Here is a 23,576-nt window from a genome sequence, read left to right as displayed (position 1 = left end):
AGATTAAAATTTTTAATTTCTATCATGTTTCTATAGGTCTTTATAACGATAAGAAACATTAGAGCGCGTTCTTTTCAATGCTAGTTTATTAATTCAAACATAAATTGTTATTTTTTTGTTCCATTAATTATTTTGGTTATTTGCTGCTATAAAGATTCCCTCAGTTATTCCTGTGAATTGTTTAAAAAGAAACGAAGAAGAACAGAGAACGTGAGAAATTATAATACATATAAAATTAAAAACGATGAAATAGCAAATTATAGTACATAGCAAAATAAAATAAAATTTAAAACTATTAATAAATATATAAAGTATAATATAATGTAATGATTGATATAAGGCTAAACTTCATTATGATCAAATTCGCGACGATAAGAATATTCTAATTTAATCTTCATCAAATTGCTACATTTGTATCCTTCAATTTCTAATCCAAAGCATGTGAAAGATAAAAAAATATGTAGAAAGTATCATAACAAAGCTTTTTCAAATCTATATTATATTTGTAATATTATATTATTCTTCAGAATAATGGTAACTCTCATGTTCATATTCAAAAATATACAGGAATGTTTTAAACGTCCGCTCAAATAGTGATGTTATCTGGAGTTTCATAGCATTAGCAATCCAGTGACAAAATGTCGTCTGCCGAAGTAGCACCCCGACCACTGCAGGTGTCCCCTTTAATTAAAGTGAGTACAATTTGCTACAATGAATTTTTTTGAAACAATCTACATTCAACTATTGTATTGCAAATTACTGTTTATTTAACAAATGCCTTATTAAGATTTCTTATTGTTATAAAAATGAATATGCTTCGGAACAAATGTTTTAAAATTGATTATATTATATAATTTTTGTGTAACTTCAAGTAATGCTTTCTTTTTTTTTTTTAAGTTTTAAAGAAATATAGAACAGTTATATATATCATTTATTCTACATTAGAATGAAATTTAAAAATATATTAGCTCTTAATTTGTATTTTATTTTCTAACCTTCTTAATAGATATAATAAGCATTAGTCAAGTAATATATTCTGCATGAATTAAATAATAATATAAATTAGATATCTCTTTCTCTTTTTAAAGCATTAATAATATATATATTTATATATATGCATTTAAACATAAATTTAAAAATACTTTGTAAAACTTTAATATTGGATTTTGTGTAGTTTTCCCGATGGACTCTTCTGTTAACTGGGATAGTTTACGGTGCTTACCATCAAAGAAGACTGAGTAAAAAAGAAAATGCCCGCCGTGAACAAGAACTTAGGGAAAAACCCATGAAAGATGCAAAATTAGCAGCAGAGAAAAAGAAGCTTGCTGAAGGTAAAAAATGATAAATTTGACTATGGGCAAGCTGTAGGTTCTTTTAATGATATAATATTGACTTGTAATTTCCATTTTTCTGTTTCAGCTGAAATACAAATGCTGAATGAGTTGTTCATACCATCATCAAAATAAAAAATATCACTTATAGTAGTATACATAAGTATTTCTGTTAAGTTAATATTAAATTACCCTTTAAAAAATGTCCATTATGTCAATTTCTGTTCAGGTTTACAATAGATATAAACTTCTTATTGTGTATATTAAATAAAATGATTTATAATATACTAAATTATGATTTTATCCAGTAGGATCCCATTTACCTGAACTCCGTTTATCCGAACTGATGTCATCACAATGTCCAATTTACGATTTTAATACTGAATATGTTTCTAAATTCTTATAATTCAATTCTAGGCCACATGACGCATGGCTTATAGGAATAAAAGTTTTTGCCCTAGTATTTACAAATTTCAGTTTAGTAAAATCCAGTTATATAAAAATTAATTCCGACTATATGAATGATTAAGAATGGAAGAAGGAAGAAGTAGTAGAGTGCTAATATCTGATACGTCTTGTCCTCTGACCCTGACGGATAAAAGAAGTTTTATTATATCTTTCACGGCATATTTAGAATTTTCCAATATTCATTAGTACATGCAAAATTAGATATCGAATTGTTCCTAAGTAGAAAAAAATATTCGCCCGAACAGGGACTCGAACCCTGGACCCTCAGATTAAAAGTCTGATGCTCTACCGACTGAGCTATCCGGGCAACTGAAGTAACATTTTTCAAAATATATAGTTACTGTTATAAAGAATATTAAATTATATAAATGTCAATTATATTTAAATGAAGTCGATAACACTTAATACAGCTTAATAAACACTTTTATAAAATCATTGTTTTAACTTTTTGCGTATATAATTTATTGGGCATATATGTCACAATCTTGAACAATAGAAGTTCTATTACGCATAGTACACACAACATTCTAATAAAAACTAAAATTATGCTGTATATTGTATTTTATTTTTTCCAATTTGTAATATCAGAGATTATTAACAAACAGTACTTTTGTTTATACTTTCATATTTACTTTTAGTTTAAGAGATAAACTGCTAAAGGATAACACAATTATAATATTTCAGAATATAAAATATATAACATTTATATAAAAATAAATATTGAAAACGTTATAAAATATGTTACAATATATTTGCAAATAATTTCACTTAATTATATAATTTTATTGTTGTAATATTATTTAAATGGAATGAATTTATGTTGCTATATGAACTTATAGCTCTCGCGTTTAAAGGTACAGAGAAAAATATTTTTACATATATACAAATATATCTTCATATTCCTTTTTCAAATGCATTAAGATGGAACAATATTAATTGATTGGGGACACCATTTGATATAAAGTATTTATAATGGGTATACATATGTGTATATATTGTCATGGGAGCACCATAAATGCTTTCGATTCAAAAAACTCTTTTCCTCTTAAGCTGTAATTAATTCTGTTTTATTATCATTGGTAATCAATTGTAGGAGACTTCCATTAGCTGGACGTTCTTGATTTTGCGACCATTTCCAGAAGAGGCTATAAAATAAAATGTTATTAGTAAGAAATCAAATATAAAAACATGAAATAAGGAAAAAAGAAAGATTTTATTTACTCTGCAACAAATTCAAGTGGAGTCCATTTAGTTGTATCAGCATTTGGCATCCATTTTCTATTCATAGGTGTATCTAAAGTAACAGGCAAGATAGAAACAACCAAAGAATTCTTTGGAAGACCACTATCTTTAGCTGCTAAAGATTTAGTAAGTTGATGAACAGCAGCTTTAGCCATTCCATATCCAATCATTCCTGGTGTTTCTGCTAAAGCTGCTTTAGCACCAGTTAATGATAAAAATCCTCCTTCTTTCAAATGATGGGCAGCAATACTAGCAGCAATACTTGAACTGTACACACTCTGCTTCCACATAAGTTCACTGTTTTTAATAAAATCTTTATTGGCTGCATTTCCACCAGCCCATCCACCAGCCACACAAATAATTGCATCTAGTTTATTCCCATTTAAAATATTTCCAATTTGTTGCATAATATCAACTTCCTAATAAACAGATAAAAATGATTAGTTTTATAAAAAGATATATATATTATTATAATATATATTTAATATTATATATATAATATATATATATATATATAAACATATGTATATACTTGTTTATAAAACATATATATATATATATATACATATTCTTATTTAGTTGAATATAACAACTTAAAAAATTACCTGCTCTTGCCAATTGCTGTTTGGTTTTACAATCACATTTGCATCAGCTTGGTCATTTGCCTTCATATCAATACAGCCAACCCACTATGATTATGAAGTTAATGTAGTTTTATAAAAATATATTATTTTTTTTAAATATAATAATTTGTTTAGTAATTTCCCTATAAGCTATATATGTAATGTGTAGAATAATAAATATTTTAGTATCATAAAATTGATATAATTGCAAATTTCTTAAGGTTATTTAACAAAGATATTATAGAGGTATATGTATTATGTGAAAGGTTCTGATTCATTAACTATGGCCTTGATGTATTTTTCCTCTATACTTGAGATTGCTAAATAGAATTATATCTGTAAATCTATATCCTTTTTGTTGAAATCATATCTTTATAGGGAAAGTGCCTTATTAAATTTATATAAAATTTATTTTATATGTTTGCATTTAATAATGTAAATGATTCATGTTATTTATTTTATTTTTCGACCTAACGACCTCGTAGAAGGAATTTGGTTGTTTTAGCTTATAGAATACTAAAACTAAAACTGAAACTAAACTTAAACTAAAATTAGTAAATGATTAATATTTAATTACATTAAAAAATATATTTATATATTAATAAGGGCTATAAAAAATATATTTATACGCATATATACACATAGATAATAATTATTATAGATACATAAATAAAATACTATACTTCGTAGCATTCAAAACAGTGCGCGAATAATTACTTCGCCGTTTGAATATGTACACCGGTCACGAATTCTATGAAATTCATTATGTATAAAAAAAACATTATATAAATTTTGTATTAAATTTCTAGAAGGACGTACATGAAATAATTCTCGAATATTACCTTTTTAATTAATTATTTTTAAATATAAATGATTTCATCGTTCAGAAATTTCTGCCTAACAGTTGTTTAGAATTAATTTTTAATCAATGTCCAGATCGAATAAGTTATCGATGTATAATTGACCGATAATTTGTTTTTTTTTTTAATGAAACTAATTAATAACATTTACAAATGTATTACTCTTGGAAACAACAATAAAAAGTTGTAACTTCTGTGGGAAAATAAGTCAGTCCCATTGATAACAAAATCAACATCTACATTTTTATTATATATTGTTGACATTTATTGTTACTATTATTACTCACCCACTTTTTCGACTTGAATTTTGAAACGCAAGTAGAACCTAAAGCACCTTTGCCACCATATATAAAAACCCGTCCGATTATTGCCTCCATTGTTCAATAAAAGAAACAACTTCTTCGTGAAATATGTTTCGGGAGTCGCGATTATATACGGAAGAGTACGAAGTCATACGAAAATCTTTCGGAAAAGTTCGTAAAAGGAGTGCTAGATTGCCAGATTTTCGGCACAAAGTATAAAGACAGATTGTCAACTGAGTAATTGATATTATTTCGATGGAAGTATTTCGAGTGACTTTAAATAGAATATGCGTATAAATCTTTAATTTCTACATAATGATTAGTATTTAGTGAATTAAAACAACTAATAATTCAATATAGCATCATATAGATCATTTATATATGATCTACCTGACATCAATAATATTCTATTGCTAATGAAAGAACCTTGAAATGTTTAATCAACTTTTTTATTGTATATATACCTTGTTAATACTATGTCATGTATTCCAGAATGTTTTCTGCGCGTATAATTAAATGAAATCGATTTAGTTTGTACAAAATGAAGTGATCAGATTTGTCATATTTGAATTTCCCACGCATGTTTATTGGAAATGTGGCAATGCCGCAATGACGGAGACCCTGCCCGCAACGTTCTCCGGGAGCGTAGGTCTAGTGTGACGTCACGGTAGTCTAGTTGGGTTAGGTTTTACGCTGGAAATTCTAACGAAAAATTTTTTGTTTGACGATTAATGTTTTCCTCATTGTATCTGCTGCATTGAGGGACGTGAAGAGTTAACGCAGTGGCGAGCAGCAATCATATTTCGTAAACCGTTCGATCGCGAGACTTCGCGCTATCGGCGTATATGAGATTTTAAACGGAAAATGAATCGACATGACGGTACGTACGTGTGCGCTGTTTCTGTCTAGCAAGTCAGCCTTTACTTCACATGCTAAATTTGTTTTATATTGATGACAAAATTTTTTAATCATGGGGTATTCGGGGATATGCATAAAAAGTTTGTGTAGACTCATCGTCGAGGTTACGAAATCGAGAATGTATGAGATTTTTCCTAAGACATTTCTTGTAAGCTCTGTACCAAAGGGTCTAATGTCAGAGGCCAGATGGCAGCACTTATAAAAAATTTACTCCAATTTCTTTGGGTTTATAATGCTCTTTGATGATTGTGCTCAACTTTTTTGCCATGTCATCATTTTTTCTTATTTTAATTATATAAAATGAATAAAATTCACGGGGAAATTTAACGACCCATTGTCAAGATGAGCTTTGCCAAATGGTTTCTTTGATATTGCTTTTCTTGTACAATCCCTTTCTCTTTCTTACAATGTTAAATCTCTAAAACATATTGAAACATATTTTTCTTATCTGATATCTTTGAATTAGTTTTTTTTCTCACTTTTTTCAACTTTCAAGTTTGTATTTTCTAAATAATACGTTGTTTATTACATTCTAATGGTATAATTTTAACATCACAGAAATGCAATTATATTGGATTTTTAAGTTAATGTGTCATAATGAAATTAGCAGAGTAAAGAGTAGTTATTGTTTGCATAAATAAAGTTAGTACATATATTCTTTCTTATTTGTTTAACATCTATGCATGTTACATAATTGAAATTAGAAATATTGTGTTGAAGTTCAAAAATGTTATTGCTGACTATTAATACACATATATGTAGGTCTTAACTTTTATGATACTATTACAATAAAAGTGACATCATACTTAGATTATTGTACTTTTTAAGATATGTATATGTATATATGTATATAATTTGTAAAAATTAAGAGGTAACTGGGAAAACACATGAAATTAAAAACTCATCGTGTATCTGTTATTACAGTTATAAAGATTGTTTTATTAAACAAGAAACTAAATTTTTAAATGCATTTAATTATAAGAAAATTACATGTGTAGTGTCTCTATATAATGCACATTGTCTCAATGTTATTTTGTTATTTTACTTATTTACAGTTATGCTGAAGTTACTTTATTGTTGTATTCAATAAATTATTAAATTGTAGTTGTTTGTTTTAATAAGAATATACAGCTGAACTTTTTATGTCAAAAACTATATATATTTGAAACAGACTTAAATAATCTATCTGTAATAGATCTAGTTCAAGGTTATTGTATGTATATGTAGATATGAAAGATATATAAATATCTTTTGTAGAGACAATAGTACTTTTTATTAAAGTTCTTTATGTAAATGTACTTTACTTACATACATGTAATATCCTTTACTTATATCCTATGTATCTAATACTAATAATAAATTTAATTTGATTTTATTACTATAAAATGCTAATCCTTATATGTACAAATATATAGTAATTATTTATTTTAGGGGTAAGTTGTGACGCCTGCTTAAAGGGGAACTTTCGGGGTCGCAGATATAAGTGCCTCATATGCTACGATTATGATTTGTGTGCCAACTGTTACGAAGGAGGTGCCAGTACTACGCGTCACCACAGTGATCATCCTATGCAGTGTATACTTACTAGATCTGAGTTTGGTAAGTTAATTATTAAATTCTATGTATATAATAATTGTCTTTTAAGTATAGCCTAATCATACAAACTAATTTTGATTTATTATCTTGTAGAATTATATTATGGTGGAGAGGCAGTAAGTGTAGAACAGCCGCAATCTTTAACTTGTCCTTACTGTACAAGAATGGGTTTCACTGAGGCTACACTGCAAGAACATGTTGCTGCAGATCACTCAGACACTTCTTTTGAAGTTGTATGTATAGTATAATATATATAAGTGTTTATCATACATTACCTTTTTTATTAGAGAGAGATTTCTAGGTTTCCAATTTTATTATAGGTTTGCCCAGTATGTGCATCTGTCCCAGGGGGAGATCCTAATAATGTGACTGATGATTTTGGTGGTCATTTAAGTTTGGAGCATCGTAGTGGACCAAGAGATTTGATCTCTTTTCTAGACGAACCAGCTTCAAGTAGATATACTGGTAGACGGATAACACATTCATCTAGAGTTGTTGGTGGACCACGGCCTCGCAGGTATGTATATTTGATATACGCGCTATATTAAATGATTATGAAAAGGTATTATAATATTTGTTATAAATATTTTAAGTATTATATTCAAGAAAATGTGGAAACAATTATCTCCCACTAAAAGTAAATATCAAATGTGTTTGAGTGCTAGTTTATTAATCTATTTTTAAAAAATTCTATCGACACTGATTATGAATTACAGTAGTGTACAAATTCTGTGATGTTTGACTGCATGTATTTTGTTAAGTATCATTTTTTGCTTGTTCTATAACATTAACATTATAATTTATCAGTCATTACCATCATCTTTTTAGTGAAACATAGTTCAATAATCATGATAGTATATTGTAAGATAAAAGATGCATTCTCTTTTTGAAATGCCTAAAAAGAACGCTAAACCGGATTTCAGCTTCAGTTTATCATCATCTCATCTTAGATAATGTTCATTGGCGTGTCATTGGACCTTCAGGTCCAATATGCATTTCAGTTCGTCCGGAGGATTGAGTCCGAGTAGTCGAGAAGGTATAGATCCAATTACAGAATTACTTTCTCAATTATCCGGTGTTCGTAGAAGTGGTGGAGGAACTGGTCAAAGTTCGTCAGCACCATCGCAATTACAACAATTGCAAATGCAGCTACAATTGGAACGACAACAAGTTAGAGTATGTATGATTTAATAACAAAAAAGATTTTAGTAAGAGGATTAAGTTATAATAAAAATAAATTAATCAAGTGCTGAATTCCTAAAATACGAATATAAAAGTTATTGAATTAAAAATACACGATACAATAGAAACATCTTTTCAGGCTGCTAGACAACAATTGGAGCGATTACCTAGGAGGCAAACTCAGGTCCTTGGCTCTGCAAGTTGTGGAGGGATTATTAGTGGAAGTGGTCATTCTACTACTATGACTAGCGTGGTAGTAAATAGTACGACTAGTAACAATAATACAACTAATGTGGCGAACCCGTCCGGCGTATCATCTACTAGTTCACAGAACTATATGTTTTTATTGCCAAAGTATGTGTTATGTGTAAATATTGGAATATACACATCTAAAAGTATCTAAAATATGGTCAAAATACTAATTTTTATGCGCTAGTATTTGAGTATTTTTATAAATATATTTTCGACACACACGTGCATGCATGCAGTCTTTTGTCTGAAACATGCAAAACTGCATGTCATGATCAGTGCGTAAGATGCCAAAAGTTATATTTTAAGATGATTCCATGAAACGGACATATGCCTTTTTTTAGTTCCCAGAGGACCAGTAACCTTGTGTTTATACATAGATGTTCTTAATTGCTATATTTATTTTAATTAATATTACATGTGTGCTCTTCTCCGTTTATAGATGTATTACCAGTTCTCTCTCCGACTCACAGTTGCAAAATATTGAACGTGAAAGTGCAAATAGAAGTCTCTTTACGTGCGAACTTATTCTTGGAACACTTTCTCAAACATTGCCGGAGTTAACACAGGAACAATCTGTAGCGCAAACACCAGTATCAAGTGCAACTACTGCTACAAGCAGTCCCGATACACCAAATGCTAACTCTTCCTCAGTTTCTACAAAGAAATTAAATATAACTCAAGAAGCGAAAAGGGAACAAACAATGAGTAAACATGTAACGCAAACGTCTATGCAACAGTCACATACTGTTCAAACTACTACTGCTGGGAGTGTGGGGACTGGTCTTCAGAATCAAGGATTGCCACCAAATTCTAATAACCTCGCGATACAAAATTCACCTATGGTTCAAACACTGATGCACAGTGTATTGCCTGAGTCATTGGTAAGTGTATATGAAAATTTAAGTTCGCAATTTCGAAAATTTAAACTTTATGTTAAAGAATCGTGACAAAAATAATTTAGTATTTGTAACTTCGTTATACAGGTATTGCAGGAATCACTGTCGCTACCATATAGTAGAACTATCAGAGAACCGATAGTAACCCCAGCACCAGCGTACCTTAGAGGTGGGGTCGGTCCAGTTGGCGTAACAGGTCCTTCACGTAGGAAGCCAGTTAGGGCTGTAGATGGCAGAAACCAATCTACGGAACCTCCGCCCCCACACTAACCCTTCCTTACCCCGTACCCACCCACCCTGATTCCTCACAGGACCCTCTAGCACTAGTCCTAGCACTGTTTAGAACACCTCATCATTATTGTTATTATTATAATATTATATATTAATAATTATTCAAATGCCCTCCTCCTCACCCTCCCTATCTTATCACTTTTCAAAACTCTAATGTCGCCATCTTTTGTCGTTACGTGACATGGAACAAGGGCAAGGGCTGATTCGCCGACACATGCAAATAATGTAAATAACTCACTTCTTGCAGTCATATACACTCCTCGTACACGCTCCTCAGCGAGTCTTGCCACGTTCTACATCGATATTATTATATCCATTTACAATAACTTGATCGAGGATAGAGACGGGCAGGTAAAAATAATAACAATATAATTATATCTTTTAGCGTTTCATGTTTGGTGGCTGTATGGGTTTGTTAGAACAGAGTTAGATTGATAAAATACTCAGTTTTATTTAACACATAAAATCTTGGAAATGTAGAAACTCTAACAATTCACAAGACGCACTGCCCGTCATACGCACCAGTTTAGTTGTGCTTAATTTAAACTGGTTAAATTTTTTTGGTCATCGTATGTTTGATATATATATTTTTTAAAATTAGTTTAATGTCATGTGTATCATTGAATTACAAATATGTTTTATGGGGAAAAGTTTATAAATCTGCTTGGGTTGGTCCGTTTGTATTTGAAAAATCTTAATCATCGGACAAATATTTTAAAGCGAGCAACTAACGATTTTTAATCTACATGCTTTATGAAATCATCAAAGTGCATGTGCATTAACGTTTTGTTAGATGAACATAAGTTTTAAATAGTCATACGAGGTTTGAATCATTTCAGAAAGATAATCCAGAACCACTGATTCTAAATATTAAGTTGGCGGGCCATCCCTTAATGTTATATATTATTCAGGAATCAGTACTTTAAAATGGAGGGATTAAGTTGGGTTTTACATGCCAAACAAACAGAAATCTGAATCATTTTCTCTTTCAAAATTAATCGTATTTATTTAAAATATTTGTTGGAAAGTTTATTTTCGCTGTTGTTTTGAATTTTTGCGTATATTGCGCCAGTACTACGTTTTAAAAATATCACGTGGTCCCTTTTCTTTTTTTTAATCATTCATTTATGAATTTATAATCGCTCCATTTTACAATGTGAAATGAAATAATATTTGTATGTGTGTTCGTTTTTTTTCTCAATAACAGAGGCTTTACTGATTTGATATATGTAAAAATTATACGCGATATGTCAAAGTAAAACTGGGAATTTCTGTGTTCCATTTCTTTGAAATTAGTTGAATTGAAGCTTACGATATAATTAATGTTTATTTTATGCAGAAAGCGTCGGAAACAAGTACGTGCGTATGGCGCACGCAAATGCATTCGAAACTTGTGAAGGTTCTACTGAGAGTAGAATTTGAAGGTGCTCGTAGAAACGAGCAATAATTATTTTTCAATTGTCTTTAACTCCTACTCAATTTTCTTTGATTTTTGCCTAGACTTCCTTGTTAATCACTTTATGTATATTGCATATTGTAATTAATTTTCCCTTGTATTACATTCAGATCCTATGTTAATTGATTTGTGGGTGTATCTGCAAGATGTGGATGAAAATGAAGTAAAATTATACATATACATATATACATATAAACTTGTAAAAAGTTATACAAAATATGTAGCGCGTGATTTCATTTTTTTTTTTGACTTATGTTCTCGCGTGTTCTGGCATTCTCGGTCGAAATCGGATTACTTATAACATTACAAAATAACCAAAGGTGTTGAAAAAATCATACATTTCGTTCTTTTTTATTTTCCTGGATCTTTCAGTGTTGATAGTAATTTAATATCTTCTTTTAAATGCACTATTTGCTTTATGCACCTATTTTTCGAACACTTCTAATAATTTCTCGTATTCCACTGTGATGTGTGAATTGGAAACAAGATATATAAAGTAGTGAAGCAACGATGTAAAGAAAGAAAATGAAAAGTGTACTAATTGCCTTAACGCGAAATGCCTGAAAGGGAAAAAGTTCAGCCTTTTGTGGAATGCGTGGTTAATCAAAAGAATCCTTTACACGTGATATACTTCATACAAAAGTGATGCTGTATACTTATCTAAACTAAATAAATATGTGCATATCCCAAAAAAAAAGAAAAGAAAAAAAAACTATAAGATGCAGATATTGAGAGAGAAATAATGAACTTCGCATATATTAATGTGCACATCTCGATGACTGATAAGCTAGTTATTTTTCAAATTTTACACGAATTCATAAGCGTATAATCTCAGAACGAAGCAAGACTCCAACAAGCACGTTTAATACAAAAACCAATTACATTAATTAAAAGGAAGGAAAGGAAGAAATAAATAACATGATTTGCTATGTACTAAAATAACTTCGTATAAAGTCGAAAATTACAACTGGGTGTTTTTTTTTCTTCTATTCTTGATACTTGCGAACTTATGTTCCCCTTGTTTCCACGTCACTTCGGGATTATAAAATTTTTGGATTTTTACACTTCTATTTTACTATTAATATTATTTTATTACATTTATTGTCATTATGTACTATACGATGTAGCAGGAAAAATAATTTCTATACATTTCCTTGTCAGAAGAAAGATTTCGAGGGATAGTGTAACGCCTTTTCCAACAGTTGAACGCTGTATCAATATCGTTATATTTTTATTGTTAGGATTTTTGTCATGGTTCATTTTGAAATTTCAGTATAATCTTAACAAACAGCTTTTTACATTATATATAAATATAATATATAAATATATATATATTTATTTATTTATATATATATATATATATATATATATATAATATACATTTATTCATAAGGACGAAAAGGTGCCTCGGAGTATCGTCGTAATTCTCACGTTTCTTCTATTTTCTTTTTTCTTTTATGTGATTAACATCTACGTAATTAAATACTTCTCCTTTTCTTCATTCATACATATATAGAAAAAAAGGAAAAAAACTTAGGTAATTCGAGGATCTCGGTCTATATAGTAGAAAGTTTTGAGATTGGGCGTCTTTGAAAGAAAGTTTCGATGCTTTGTAAAGATATCGACGATTCTCCCGGATATCCTTTGTAGGAGAAAAACAAAATAACATGATTAAAGAATTATTCTTGTGAACGGAGTAACGAACAGAAAAAAAATATTCTTGGGTGGATTAAACGGTTGTTTTTATCACGTCCTTCATCCGTATGTTATTTCGAGTGTCAGGAAAGAGGAATTTTCTGTGAATTTTCGAATTTTAATCGAAACCATTACGCCCGACGAATTAACAAAAAAGAAAAGAAAGAAAGGGGATGAGAAGACTTCGCTAGAACAGGTCTTTTGTCAGTCCGAACGTAGCCATTGTCTACAACGAATTTCATGAAAATCAGAAATGAATGATGGAATTGAAATTCAAAAATAAGAAAAAAAAAACAAAAAAAGAAAGAAATATGATGGAAAAACTGTGAAACGCGTACGACATTTTCCCCTTTTCTATTCGACGAAGAGATTCTCCTTCTAACGAATTGAAATTTCGATTTATATTTATCTATATTTTACGTATTATTGCCTACTGTATGCATATAAATAAATAATATATATTATACATGCTTATATATAAATATATATATACATGTGTGTATACACACAAATATACATTTACGTAAATGTGTGTATACACTTACGCACATGTACAACAGCGACTAGTTGCGTTTGTGCGTAGATCTGTATTGTTTTAATTGTAATCAATCGTGCGTGTGCGAAGAAAAAGTTATGTAGACGAAGAAATTGCTGTAAGCCGGGGACAAAAGTGATTGGGAACGCGAACATACGCAACTTATCGTAGCGAAGAAAAATAAAAAAGTTTTAAATTTAATTAAAAATCTCGATAATTTATCGTATTACGCTCTCATTGCGATACCGTTTCTTATCGTTATAATCGATTATTAGCGACTAATAATAATAATAGGGCTTCTATGTAGATAATGGCCCAATAACGCAGGAGGAGTCTGACTGTGTGTATATATATATATATATTATTAATATGATAATTTTAATGAAGGGGATGTGTCGTTGAGATTAATAATGCTGTATTATTAACGACGCGTGAATCAATTAAAAATCACTCTCAGAAAACTGTACTTTATCGCTAAAAAGCTATCTGATAAAAAAAGGAAAAAAATTACAAAAAAAAAAGAAATAATGATAAACGTGAGAAAGGAACTTTCTTTTCTTTTTTATTAAAAATATTTATTATGCTATATTTTCCACAGTATTTTTGTACTGTGATATAATACGGATATGCACGATCAAGAACAGTCGCAACGTTGCCTTCCTCACGTTAGAGTTTTCGTTCCCTTGAAAAAATGTCGCATTAACTATCAGTCAGCGAAAAGAATATGATATGAGTAGAAAGGAAACAAAAGATATATATATATGTCTTTAATATTGAATAAAGTCAAACCAGAACTAGTTACAAGGTAACTTTGAAATACTAGTTTCAATATTAACAATATTTTCAATATTAATTCAATATTAAAAATATCAATTCATCTGCTATACGCAAATACGACTAACGTCATCAGTAAGTGCGAGTAAAATCTTTAATTCATCACTAATTTGATTAAAAAGGAAAAAAAGAATCATGTCGTGTTCAAGACTCCCGTCTTGATCCAAAGATAAGTAAAAGAAATTTGAGCGCATTATTTTCTTCGAAGCATATTACGATATCGTAAGATTAATCGGTACATATTTTTCACGAAACTCTGACGAGTTTTGATTGTAATCCTAGCCAAAGGAAGAAGTGAGTGGTGTACGGAGGAGAGCACGATAGAAAAAAATTTGTAGGAGTTAGCAAAGCGCATATATATGTATGTAACACTAGAAAGAAAAGTGGGTTAAAACACAATGTAGCGGCTTCTGTGGCCCATCTAAAGATCTAAACAATTTTTCTTTCTGCATTATTTTGTTTTACGTGATCGAGGGTGGTGTACGGGATAGGAGGGTAGAATCAAAACAGAAAGTTGATGTCATGAAGCCTCCCACACAAAGTCCTTTCTAGTTCGTCGGGCAAACAGAAACAGTATAAGAATGAACGAGAGAAAAAGCTGTATGTATACATACGCGTGTATGTGTGTGCCTGTACATGAAGAACAGAAGGAGAAAATACGTTTTAACTTTTTCTTCCTTTCTTTATTTTTCTTTTTTTATTTCCTTGAATGTAATTTTCACTTTACGAATTTCTCGGTTGAAGAAAAAATAGACGCCGATTTTATCGTTTTAGAAATAGACACCCACAGCCAGGCTGAAGCGAAATAGAAGAAGAAAGAGAGAAATAGAAAGTACATCTTCGAACACACAGACACTGACCTGCGTTGCAATTAGTATTATTGCAAACTTACTGGAGTTATGAACTTATTGGCACGGCCGCATTAACCGTGATCCACTGCCTGAGCTAAAGAAATTAAAAAATAAATCATAATAAGCATTCAGCGGCTTTATGTATGTAAGCTTCGAAATAATGTTCACTCTTCGTTGCGAAAAAAGAAACAGACTTTCGTGTGTAAATCTTGGAAGGACAAGATTGTGGTAGATGTCCTAGTTGTATCATGCAAGGCTGATTTCTTTGCGATCGGTATAGTATTAGGTATCACACAGTCGTTGTGCATTTCACAAGATTACCTTAATTCGGCCTTGCTCGTCGGTACATGCAGTCAAGCAGCAGCTATTTTGTCGAGGAAATCTAGAGCTTTTGATTCTCTTATTTTCGACAAAGTTGCTACTAAAGGCATCGTGTATCAACGTACTTGAATTTTTGCTAAACGATCTTTTCCTAAGCCTGCTCGAATACATACATAATAAAATTACAGCGCGAAAGATTGTTCGCGGATTTTTACCTGATTTTTAAAAAAAGATAAAGAAATCGACCGATACACATAAAAATGTACGGACGTAATGAACGAAAGTGAGAAAGAAAAGAGAGAAAGAACGAGAGCACGAACGAAAGAAATTACGATGATAAAACAGAAATATTGTGCGTGACATGTTGAAGTGGAATGTGTTGACGAATATTACTACTGAAGTAATAATAGAGAATTAAAGTGAAATCTTATACATAATAATTATTGAAATGTAAATTGTGTTTGGTTGTATTTTGTGTTATTCGCCTCTGATGCTAAATATAATGGAAATTCGATTAAATTGCATCGTTTATGTTTATTCTATATAACGAAAAATTATAATTTTTACATTCCCGATTGTTGGAATTTTGAATTTTGAATTTTGAATCATTTGAATTTTGCGCCGGACCTGCGTACAAGTGCACTTTTGTGATTCGCTGACCTAACGATTGTAACGATAGTGTAGAACCATTTTGAAATGCACAATTTATTCAGTAATACACAGTATGCACGCATAGTACTTAACGAAGGTTTACAACTTTGCTCGTTAGCAAATATTTTCAGTTTTTCAAGAATCTTGCCAAAAATGGGACCGTTGGAGTGTGCTAAGAAAATTGCTGCTTACAAAGCAGTTGATGAATATGTGAAGGTAATTTCTATTTTAAATAAATTGAATTAAATAAATAAATAAATAAATACTAATTTAAATAACTCACTGGTGTTTCATCGTTTGAATTTTGCGCACAATTATTTTGCAGAATAATAGCGTTATTGGAATTGGTAGTGGATCTACTATAATATATGCTGTTCACAGGATTGGTAAGAACAGTATTTTTTACTTAATTATAATCGTTCATAACCAAATTTCCTGTACTATTGCTACAGTTTATATCTAATTAATTTTGTTATAAAATCGTCATAGTGCACCTTTGACCCCATCAGGAGATAAGATTGTACTTGATTCAAATGTAATTGCAACAAGAATATTTTAATTCACAGACAGGAAATTTTATCAAGCTAAATAATTAAATATTGTAATCTTGAATATATATGTGAATGATGGAGAAAACTGTGTTTTTCAGTTGAACGTGTAAAGGAAGAGAATCTTAATGTCGTTTGTGTTCCAACTTCGTTCCAAGCTCGTCAGTTAATATTGAATAACCACCTTCGCCTAGGTGATTTGGAGAGTTATCCTCAAGTAATGAACAATTTTTTATCTATATTATTTACAAAAATATTTTCTATATTATTGCTCGAATATTAACAGTTGGATTGTGCAATTGACGGAGCAGATGAAGTTGACTCTGATATGAATATCATCAAAGGTGGAGGAGGTTGTTTACTTCAAGAAAAGATCGTTGCATCCTGTGCTAGTCAATTTGTTATAATAGCTGATTATACGTAAGTGTTGTATTTTTGTAGACAAAATATGTGTATTTTTACTTATAATACTTAATGATTTTAGGAAAAATTCTCAGAAACTTGGTGAAAACTATAAGAAAGGTATTCCTATTGAAGTAGTTCCAATGGCATACACTGTCATTAAAAAAAGAATAGAAGATAATTATGGAGGATTTGTAAAAGTTAGGATGGCTTTGGCTAAAGCTGTAAATATTTTTCTTAATAAATTATTTTCTATGTTTATGAATATTACATGAATTACGTTATTTATCTTTTTTTAGGGTCCAGTTATAACAGACAATGGTAATTTCATTCTTGATTGGCATTTCCCACAACATTTGAGTAATTGGAATAAAATTAACATAGATATCTCGATGATGCCTGGAGTTGTGGAAACAGGACTTTTTATAAAAATGGCGGAAAAAGTGTTCTTTGGAATGCCTGATGGTAGTGTTAAAGAACAGTTTTGAAATGTAGTTTAAATGTTAGGTATATTTTTCATGATATTAGTACTATTGACTAAGACTTAATTTAAATTTTGACGAAAGGGTTTGGAGGTTTTTTCCTAGAGTGATAATGCATTATCATACTCATTCATGACTCGCATTTCCATTACATTCATGTATTTTTACGTTACTCTCTTTATAAGTGAATCTTAAAAGAGATTGTGTTCTATAGACTGAACTTTTATCTATTTATATTGTAATTTATCAAAAAACAGAACACTTGGGATAATATCGAGTTTTCTGTTTTTGTGATGATTTTTATTCTATGTGTTCTGTAAATGATATTGAAACTATCTTACACATTATTTGTGTACAGTCATCTAATGTAAAATGAAAAGTTAAAGAGATATAAAAATGGAAATTTTTATACTATATGGTGTTTCGTTTCTGCCCTGAAAGTTACTGCATATTCCCACATTAAAATTTCAGAAACAATTGTTGTGTTAAAGTGCAATATATATTTATTCTTTTGTTTTCGAAGTGTTTCAACAAACTGCTGATATATTTTATGTATCATTGGTATCGCTATATAGTATCATTATAGATAAAATAAAAAATTGCAAAAAGCTATAACGCCCGAACAGGGACTCGAACCCTGGACCCTCAGATTAAAAGTCTGATGCTCTACCGACTGAGCTATCCAGGCATCTGTGAATTGCGTCTTTATAATATTTTAAGCATTGTATCTATATTAAAAATCATTCATATATTTAATTAATTATTCCCATTATTTAAATAATATATCATATATATGTCGGAGATGAAAGGATACCGGAGCCTTCCCCTGGAACTTCGGGAAAATCCGTAAAATCGTAACTAAAGTTTACAGTTGTAATTAAACAATTTGCCGTCATTCTGCTCAATTGTACTTGTTTGCGATTTGTGATAATAAACTTGGGCTCAAGGCGACCATCAGTCGCCGAACGTAGCCGTGGTCAACGGGACGGACGTTCCGTCTAACAAAGGTGCGGAGTTATGACCCTCATTAAAGGAAATACCCATAGAGTTACCTGACAATAAAACATGCCAACGGTTCCTTCGGACAATGAATACCTGATGTTGAGGCACGTACACAGCATAAGTAAAGTTAGACCGAGGACCCGCTATAAAACCTGGGTTTTTCGGCAATTAAGATTTGTGCAAACGGACAGGCAGCTTTTGTCCCAAATCGACCAATCGACAGCGACGTCGATCCGAGGATCTTGTGTACTTAGACACCCCATCATAGTTTGGCCTCGGTAGCGTCATTGGGACGAAAATTCATTCTTTCTTGAGATCTCATCGACGAAGGGAGTAGCGCCTTACGATGAGTGAGTAGTACACGTTTGAGTTAGAGCAAATATAGCTATCCTCCCATTGACCGTGGATTCGTTATGGAACCTAAGACCACTATCACTAGTGTCGCAAGTGCCTAATCGCCGCTGTTGATTGTCGAATCGGTAGTGTTCATACTCGTAGTATCAGGCCGTATCTTCGTTATAACACAACGATGGCCAACTCCAAGGGAGGTCTATCAAACGCCCACAACCCTGTTCCTGACTCTTCTCCGACATATATAAGAAAATTATTTCACTTATTTTATTGTATTTTAATAAAGAATATCTTGCATAGCTTTAATAATTCCTTTTTATTAACATTTATTTATTTTTATTGAATGTTGATAGATTTATTTTCATATAGACATTTTTAACGAAGAGAATATAACGCGCACACAAGTAATATTCACTCGTTTTATACACGAAGAGAGTCATATATCAAGAGTAATATAGTTCTGTACGCATCTCTTATTCATAAGCTGCGAACCCGTCGTGATTTACAATATTAAGACGATTATGATCAACATATATTTGACACATTATTAAAATGTTGAAAAAAGATAAAGAGAGGACAACAAGGCTAACATACGTGATAGTTTAGAAAGGACCAAGTATCAAGAACGTAAAAACTGTACAAATTTAACATCAGATTTTATTTATAGATACTTTTGCATGTCATAATAAAATATACTCAAATCAGAGAGAAAATTAAGAATTCACTAGCACAGCGCGTGTATTTTATGTCACATATTTCATTTCTTAAAAGTGTTTTGATTCCAAGAATACTATTTTACAAAACGAAATATTATGTTCTTAATCCTTACATCTCCTGACATTCAGTATTAATTTATGTTCGATATACAACAGACTAAACAATGAAAAAAAAAGGATGTTAAAAATTTGAATGGACGGAGGCGGACAAGGGGCAGTTGCCAAGGGTTGAACAACTTTAATGTAACTCAGCGGGTACTGATGCGCGAACGTTGTTAGTACTTAGCCCCGGCTGCTTTCCTTTGATTTACACGGAATTTCTTGTCGATCAGTCTTCCATAAGCTGCTTCTTGCCTTGATCGTTCTACTATGTTTCGATCTTTTGTTGTCAGCCTTTGCATATTTATCAAATATAGTTTGCTACTTCTCTCGATGGACATAAGTGGGATAACGTCGCAGGGGGTACAGAATCATTTAAACGGCTGAGAACTTACATTTGATGATACTCTTTCCGGGAAAATATTACTTAAGATTAAAATTATATAGAAAAAATCTGCTGTTTCTTTACTCGCTCCTTAGAACTTCATTATGTTTTGCAAAATATATGAATGAAATTATTAATATAACTTTTGAATTGTTTTGATATATCTAAGAAGTTTCTGTTTTAACATATTGCACATTTAATAGCATAGCTATTGTGTATTATATATGTATCGTATATACAGTGTCTTGTGAAAGTATTTGAGCACTTGTAGAAATTTCGAAATGTTTCGTATAACTCATATGTTTGATAAAAATTTTCTACGCTGAGTATTTGAATACTTTGGTGTACCACGGTGTATATAGTTTTTGAGTACATTATATTGTGTATTATGTAAGCAAACTTTAATTTTTAACGCATCGGTAGTTACAACAAACGAAGTGCATGATACGAATAAGACACGAACAAATGCATAATTTCTGTGTTTCTTGCACCATTCAGACTGCGAAATATACGTAAGACTAACCACATTCTGTGTAAAGAACGTTAAATGTACCGTTCCATGAGCCATTATGAACGGTCATGCGTTCCTCTGGCGCATGTATTTACGCCCTCGAATGCTACTAAAGGAGGGGGTGGTATTTGAAGAGCTGAGGCGCGACTTCATCCCTCATACGCAGACTTGACTCTTTCCGCGAGTAACCTTTTATCCTTTTATCAAAAGACGTAGCCGAACCAAAGGAAGAAAGTTCAACCAAGACAGTGTTTCTTCGTGCGCCTCTAAGGATAATCCTTTGTATTGCCGATCTTCAAGCTATAAAGATTCGACATGAAGGTAACTGTTGCGAATTCTCGACTAAAGACCAACCGGTCAGGTCAAACCGATCGGTCGATATCGCGTACCTCGAATGACTTAACGCTCAAGGTGGAGAAAGTTAAATAGATCGAGTGTTAGATTAATCTAAAACTGTATTTGCACTTGTATAAAAGTAACGTGTGATGTTATGAACATGGCGGTGGTAGGATCTTGTTGGGAGTGAAGTATTTTACCGGCACGATATCTTTACGGTTACGATATCTGATGATGAACTTTCCTCCTACGTTGCTGATTCTCCCTACTAGTCGTTGAGTTTCGTCTGCCCATTCTGCCCTTCCGGTTGGTCTTTCCCGGGGATTTTTACCTGACTTCGTAGTCATTAGATTTACAGCTCGGGGAGGACATGTAATTTGGAATTTCCTAAAGAAGGGAATGGGCCTGTCCGTGCCATAAACGGACGGTCACTCAAAATTCCGAACAATAACTCTTGTAACATATTTTTGTCATTCAGCCATTTGAATTTTCAAATTCGGAAAAAATACTTTTTTATTAAAATATAGTGTTGCGTAGAATAATTTTTAACTGTATCGCTATATACACTTACATTGATAAAATCCACTGTACGTAAGAAGACTTTTACGTGTATTATATTCTATGCATACCTTGAACAATATTCTCTTACGTGTTATGATTTACTATTATGTCTTAACCATTATGAATTACGTACACGTTAATTTCCTGACGCCTTATAATATAAATTTCTAGTTACTAGTTGACAGCCTCTGAAGAGGTCGCGTTACTATTTTCCAATTTCCCTTCCTGATCAAAAATGTAATTACATTCGATATTGCCTATTACGATTTTCAATAGAGAAACTTTGAAAAAGGTATTAAAAGTAACGAGGAGCATTAACCTAGAAGCGATTATTAAAATATAATGAAACTTGTAATTTACTTGTAATTACATTATTGAACTGTTGCAGTCCACTTGGTCGGCATATTACGTTATACGCGAAGTTAAAAAGCTTTTATTTGCATGGATGACGAACGTATTGCTCGAAGGAACGATCGACCGGCTAGTATCGTTTGACATTAATTAACCGCAGTACAAACCTGATTAAAGTCATAAGCAGATTACAACAGTTAACATGTTTGAAAGGTTCACGTGCGATAGTTATATAATCGATATGATTATTAGAAATTACGCGTAGCCTCAGTAATTATTGAGATCTTGTTCTGGGTTTTAATCGGTTCATTAACGAATACAACGTTATACGGTTTAACCAATAACGAGGACAACTTTCATTTTATTGGAAATATTCAAAATTTTTTTCAATATTCCCTGCAACTTAACATTTTTCGATCACCTCTAGGCAATCAACCACGTTTGCTGTATTTTCATATTCGTATGCTTAGTGAACCTGACACAGTCTGAGAACCCGCAGGATAAGGTAAATTATTATCTTAACAAGCAAACCATGTTCATAATTATAGCGATAATTAATTGATCAAATCAACTGTTAGATCGAGCAACAATTGTTAGACGCCTTCTTAACAGACGAATCGCTGAAGATGAAGAGACCTTTCTGCAATGCGTTCACCGGTAAGAAAAACCTAATTTCCAGTCCGCAATCAGATACAATTGAAGGGCTCGTAACAAAAATCACCCTTGTGCATGTTTATCTTCTTTCAAGAAAAACGGAAGAATGTTCTTGTATTCTTTCTTTATATTCCTAGTCTAGGTCTAGTTTTTTAATTTCTGTTTCAATTCTTTTTAACAAAATGTTCATCGTAATATAAGTATATCTAAGATTATATCATAAAATACCTGTGTTTAATTAAATCACGCGGTTGTCGAACCTAGGTAAATGTTTTTATAGAAGCATTTAATTTTCATTCGACGATAAATTAGAACATAATCATTTTTTAGAATTCCACCATGTCATGAGTCCTGCTTTTGACTATTAGAATGCCATATTATCTAAAAGATTGAAAAAAATTGGCAAAGATCATTTTTTTTATGAAACCCTTTATCATTCTAAAATAATCGATTGGTTCCAGGATGCGGAAGAAAGAGGAATTTTCATGAAAATTCAATAGAATCTCAGGGCATGGAAACAAATGGCAGTATTCGACTCCCGATTTCTGTTTACAAGGCATTGCTGAGGGCAGCAACTCAAAATACTCGAAATACAATTCAACGTAATACAAATGATTATCAATTATCAGGAATTCCACAGGTTTATTTATCCGGTAGAATGCCTCTTCATAAGAGGTTCGATATTTCATCAACATCCCTGAATTAACTCAGTCGTTTAAATCTACAAATGACGCGAATTATTCGCGAAGAAGAATATTAAAAAATATGTCACTTTATTATTCATTCTTCATTCTCGTTCCTTTCTATTTGCATATGGAATTTATTTAAACGATAGAAGATACAGTTTAATCCATTGACAATTAAATTTTACTTT

At 31.3% G+C, this 23,576-nt stretch overlaps 5 protein-coding genes and 2 non-coding genes across 8 annotated transcripts; 4 read left to right on the top strand and 3 right to left on the bottom strand.

The window, feature by feature from the left end:
- Positions 1-548: 548 nt before the first annotated feature.
- Positions 549-1,623, top strand: LOC117240163 (ATP synthase subunit e, mitochondrial). Its single transcript, XM_033506065.1, has 3 exons — positions 549-692; positions 1,175-1,331; positions 1,420-1,623. Exons 1-3 carry the CDS (start codon positions 639-641, stop codon positions 1,464-1,466), a joined length of 258 nt encoding a protein of 85 aa, XP_033361956.1. The 5' UTR covers positions 549-638; the 3' UTR covers positions 1,467-1,623.
- Positions 1,624-2,033: 410 nt separating this feature from the next.
- Positions 2,034-2,106, bottom strand: Trnak-uuu. Its single transcript has one exon. It is a non-coding gene; the product is annotated as a tRNA-Lys (tRNA).
- Positions 2,107-2,841: 735 nt separating this feature from the next.
- LOC117240234 (dihydropteridine reductase) lies at positions 2,842-4,987 on the bottom strand. Its single transcript, XM_033506205.1, has 4 exons — positions 4,812-4,987; positions 3,647-3,730; positions 3,021-3,460; positions 2,842-2,944 (listed from the first exon to the last, which is right to left on the bottom strand). Exons 1-4 carry the CDS (start codon positions 4,899-4,901, stop codon positions 2,845-2,847), a joined length of 714 nt encoding a protein of 237 aa, XP_033362096.1. The 5' UTR covers positions 4,902-4,987; the 3' UTR covers positions 2,842-2,844.
- Positions 4,988-5,464: 477 nt separating this feature from the next.
- Positions 5,465-10,606, top strand: LOC117240139 (E3 ubiquitin-protein ligase KCMF1-like). 2 transcript variants are annotated; one of them, XM_033506020.1, is made up of 8 exons: positions 5,465-5,706; positions 7,176-7,343; positions 7,434-7,573; positions 7,661-7,857; positions 8,342-8,516; positions 8,662-8,876; positions 9,214-9,655; positions 9,758-10,606. In XM_033506020.1, the coding sequence occupies exons 1-8, from the start codon at positions 5,691-5,693 to the stop codon at positions 9,938-9,940; spliced, it is 1,536 nt and encodes a 511-aa protein (XP_033361911.1). In that variant the 5' UTR covers positions 5,465-5,690; the 3' UTR covers positions 9,941-10,606. The 2 variants fall into 2 exon arrangements, with proteins under 2 accessions (XP_033361911.1, XP_033361910.1); XM_033506019.1 differs by having other exon boundaries at positions 8,324-8,516.
- A 5,728-nt stretch (positions 10,607-16,334) lies between these two features.
- On the top strand, positions 16,335-17,802 carry LOC117240140 (ribose-5-phosphate isomerase). Its single transcript, XM_033506021.1, has 6 exons — positions 16,335-16,520; positions 16,630-16,690; positions 16,954-17,069; positions 17,139-17,272; positions 17,337-17,478; positions 17,554-17,802. The coding sequence occupies exons 1-6, from the start codon at positions 16,350-16,352 to the stop codon at positions 17,740-17,742; spliced, it is 813 nt and encodes a 270-aa protein (XP_033361912.1). The 5' UTR covers positions 16,335-16,349; the 3' UTR covers positions 17,743-17,802.
- Positions 17,803-18,351: 549 nt separating this feature from the next.
- Positions 18,352-18,424, bottom strand: Trnak-uuu. The gene has a single exon. It is a non-coding gene; the product is annotated as a tRNA-Lys (tRNA).
- Positions 18,425-20,929: 2,505 nt separating this feature from the next.
- On the top strand, positions 20,930-23,562 carry LOC117240257. The gene is made up of 4 exons (XM_033506232.1): positions 20,930-21,121; positions 22,476-22,553; positions 22,627-22,705; positions 23,164-23,562. Exons 1-4 carry the CDS (start codon positions 21,116-21,118, stop codon positions 23,406-23,408), a joined length of 408 nt encoding a protein of 135 aa, XP_033362123.1. The 5' UTR covers positions 20,930-21,115; the 3' UTR covers positions 23,409-23,562.
- The last annotated feature ends 14 nt before the right edge of the window (positions 23,563-23,576 follow it).

Source organism: Bombus vosnesenskii, unplaced genomic scaffold (genome assembly GCF_011952255.1).
Source record: "Bombus vosnesenskii isolate JDL3184/JDL3185 unplaced genomic scaffold, Bvos_JDL3184-5_v1.1 scf7180000014579, whole genome shotgun sequence".
In the NCBI taxonomy this organism is placed as follows: domain Eukaryota; kingdom Metazoa; phylum Arthropoda; class Insecta; order Hymenoptera; family Apidae; genus Bombus; species Bombus vosnesenskii.
The sequence above is the reverse complement of the archived record's forward strand: the minus strand, read 5'-3'. Positions and strand labels throughout refer to the sequence as shown.

Coding starts and splice junctions, on each gene's coding strand:
- LOC117240140 (XM_033506021.1), top strand. CDS start 16,350: ATGCACAATTTATTCAGTAATACACAGTATGCACGCATAGTACTTAAC. Junction 16,521..16,629: donor CAGTTGATGAATATGTGAAG/GTAATTTCTATT, acceptor ATTATTTTGCAG/AATAATAGCGTTATTGGAAT. Junction 17,070..17,138: donor ATTTGGAGAGTTATCCTCAA/GTAATGAACAAT, acceptor GAATATTAACAG/TTGGATTGTGCAATTGACGG.
- LOC117240234 (XM_033506205.1), bottom strand. CDS start 4,901: ATGGAGGCAATAATCGGACGGGTTTTTATATATGGTGGCAAAGGTGCT. Junction 3,731..4,811: donor AATTCAAGTCGAAAAAGTGG/GTGAGTAATAAT, acceptor TCATAATCATAG/TGGGTTGGCTGTATTGATAT. Junction 3,461..3,646: donor ACAGCAATTGGCAAGAGCAG/GTAATTTTTTAA, acceptor TCTGTTTATTAG/GAAGTTGATATTATGCAACA.
- LOC117240139 (XM_033506019.1), top strand. Junction 7,858..8,323: donor GGTGGACCACGGCCTCGCAG/GTATGTATATTT, acceptor TTGGACCTTCAG/GTCCAATATGCATTTCAGTT. Junction 9,656..9,757: donor GTGTATTGCCTGAGTCATTG/GTAAGTGTATAT, acceptor TTCGTTATACAG/GTATTGCAGGAATCACTGTC.
- LOC117240257 (XM_033506232.1), top strand. Junction 22,554..22,626: donor CTGAGAACCCGCAGGATAAG/GTAAATTATTAT, acceptor ATCAACTGTTAG/ATCGAGCAACAATTGTTAGA. Junction 22,706..23,163: donor TTTCTGCAATGCGTTCACCG/GTAAGAAAAACC, acceptor GATTGGTTCCAG/GATGCGGAAGAAAGAGGAAT.
- LOC117240163 (XM_033506065.1), top strand. CDS start 639: ATGTCGTCTGCCGAAGTAGCACCCCGACCACTGCAGGTGTCCCCTTTA. Junction 693..1,174: donor AGGTGTCCCCTTTAATTAAA/GTGAGTACAATT, acceptor GATTTTGTGTAG/TTTTCCCGATGGACTCTTCT. Junction 1,332..1,419: donor GAAAAAGAAGCTTGCTGAAG/GTAAAAAATGAT, acceptor TTTCTGTTTCAG/CTGAAATACAAATGCTGAAT.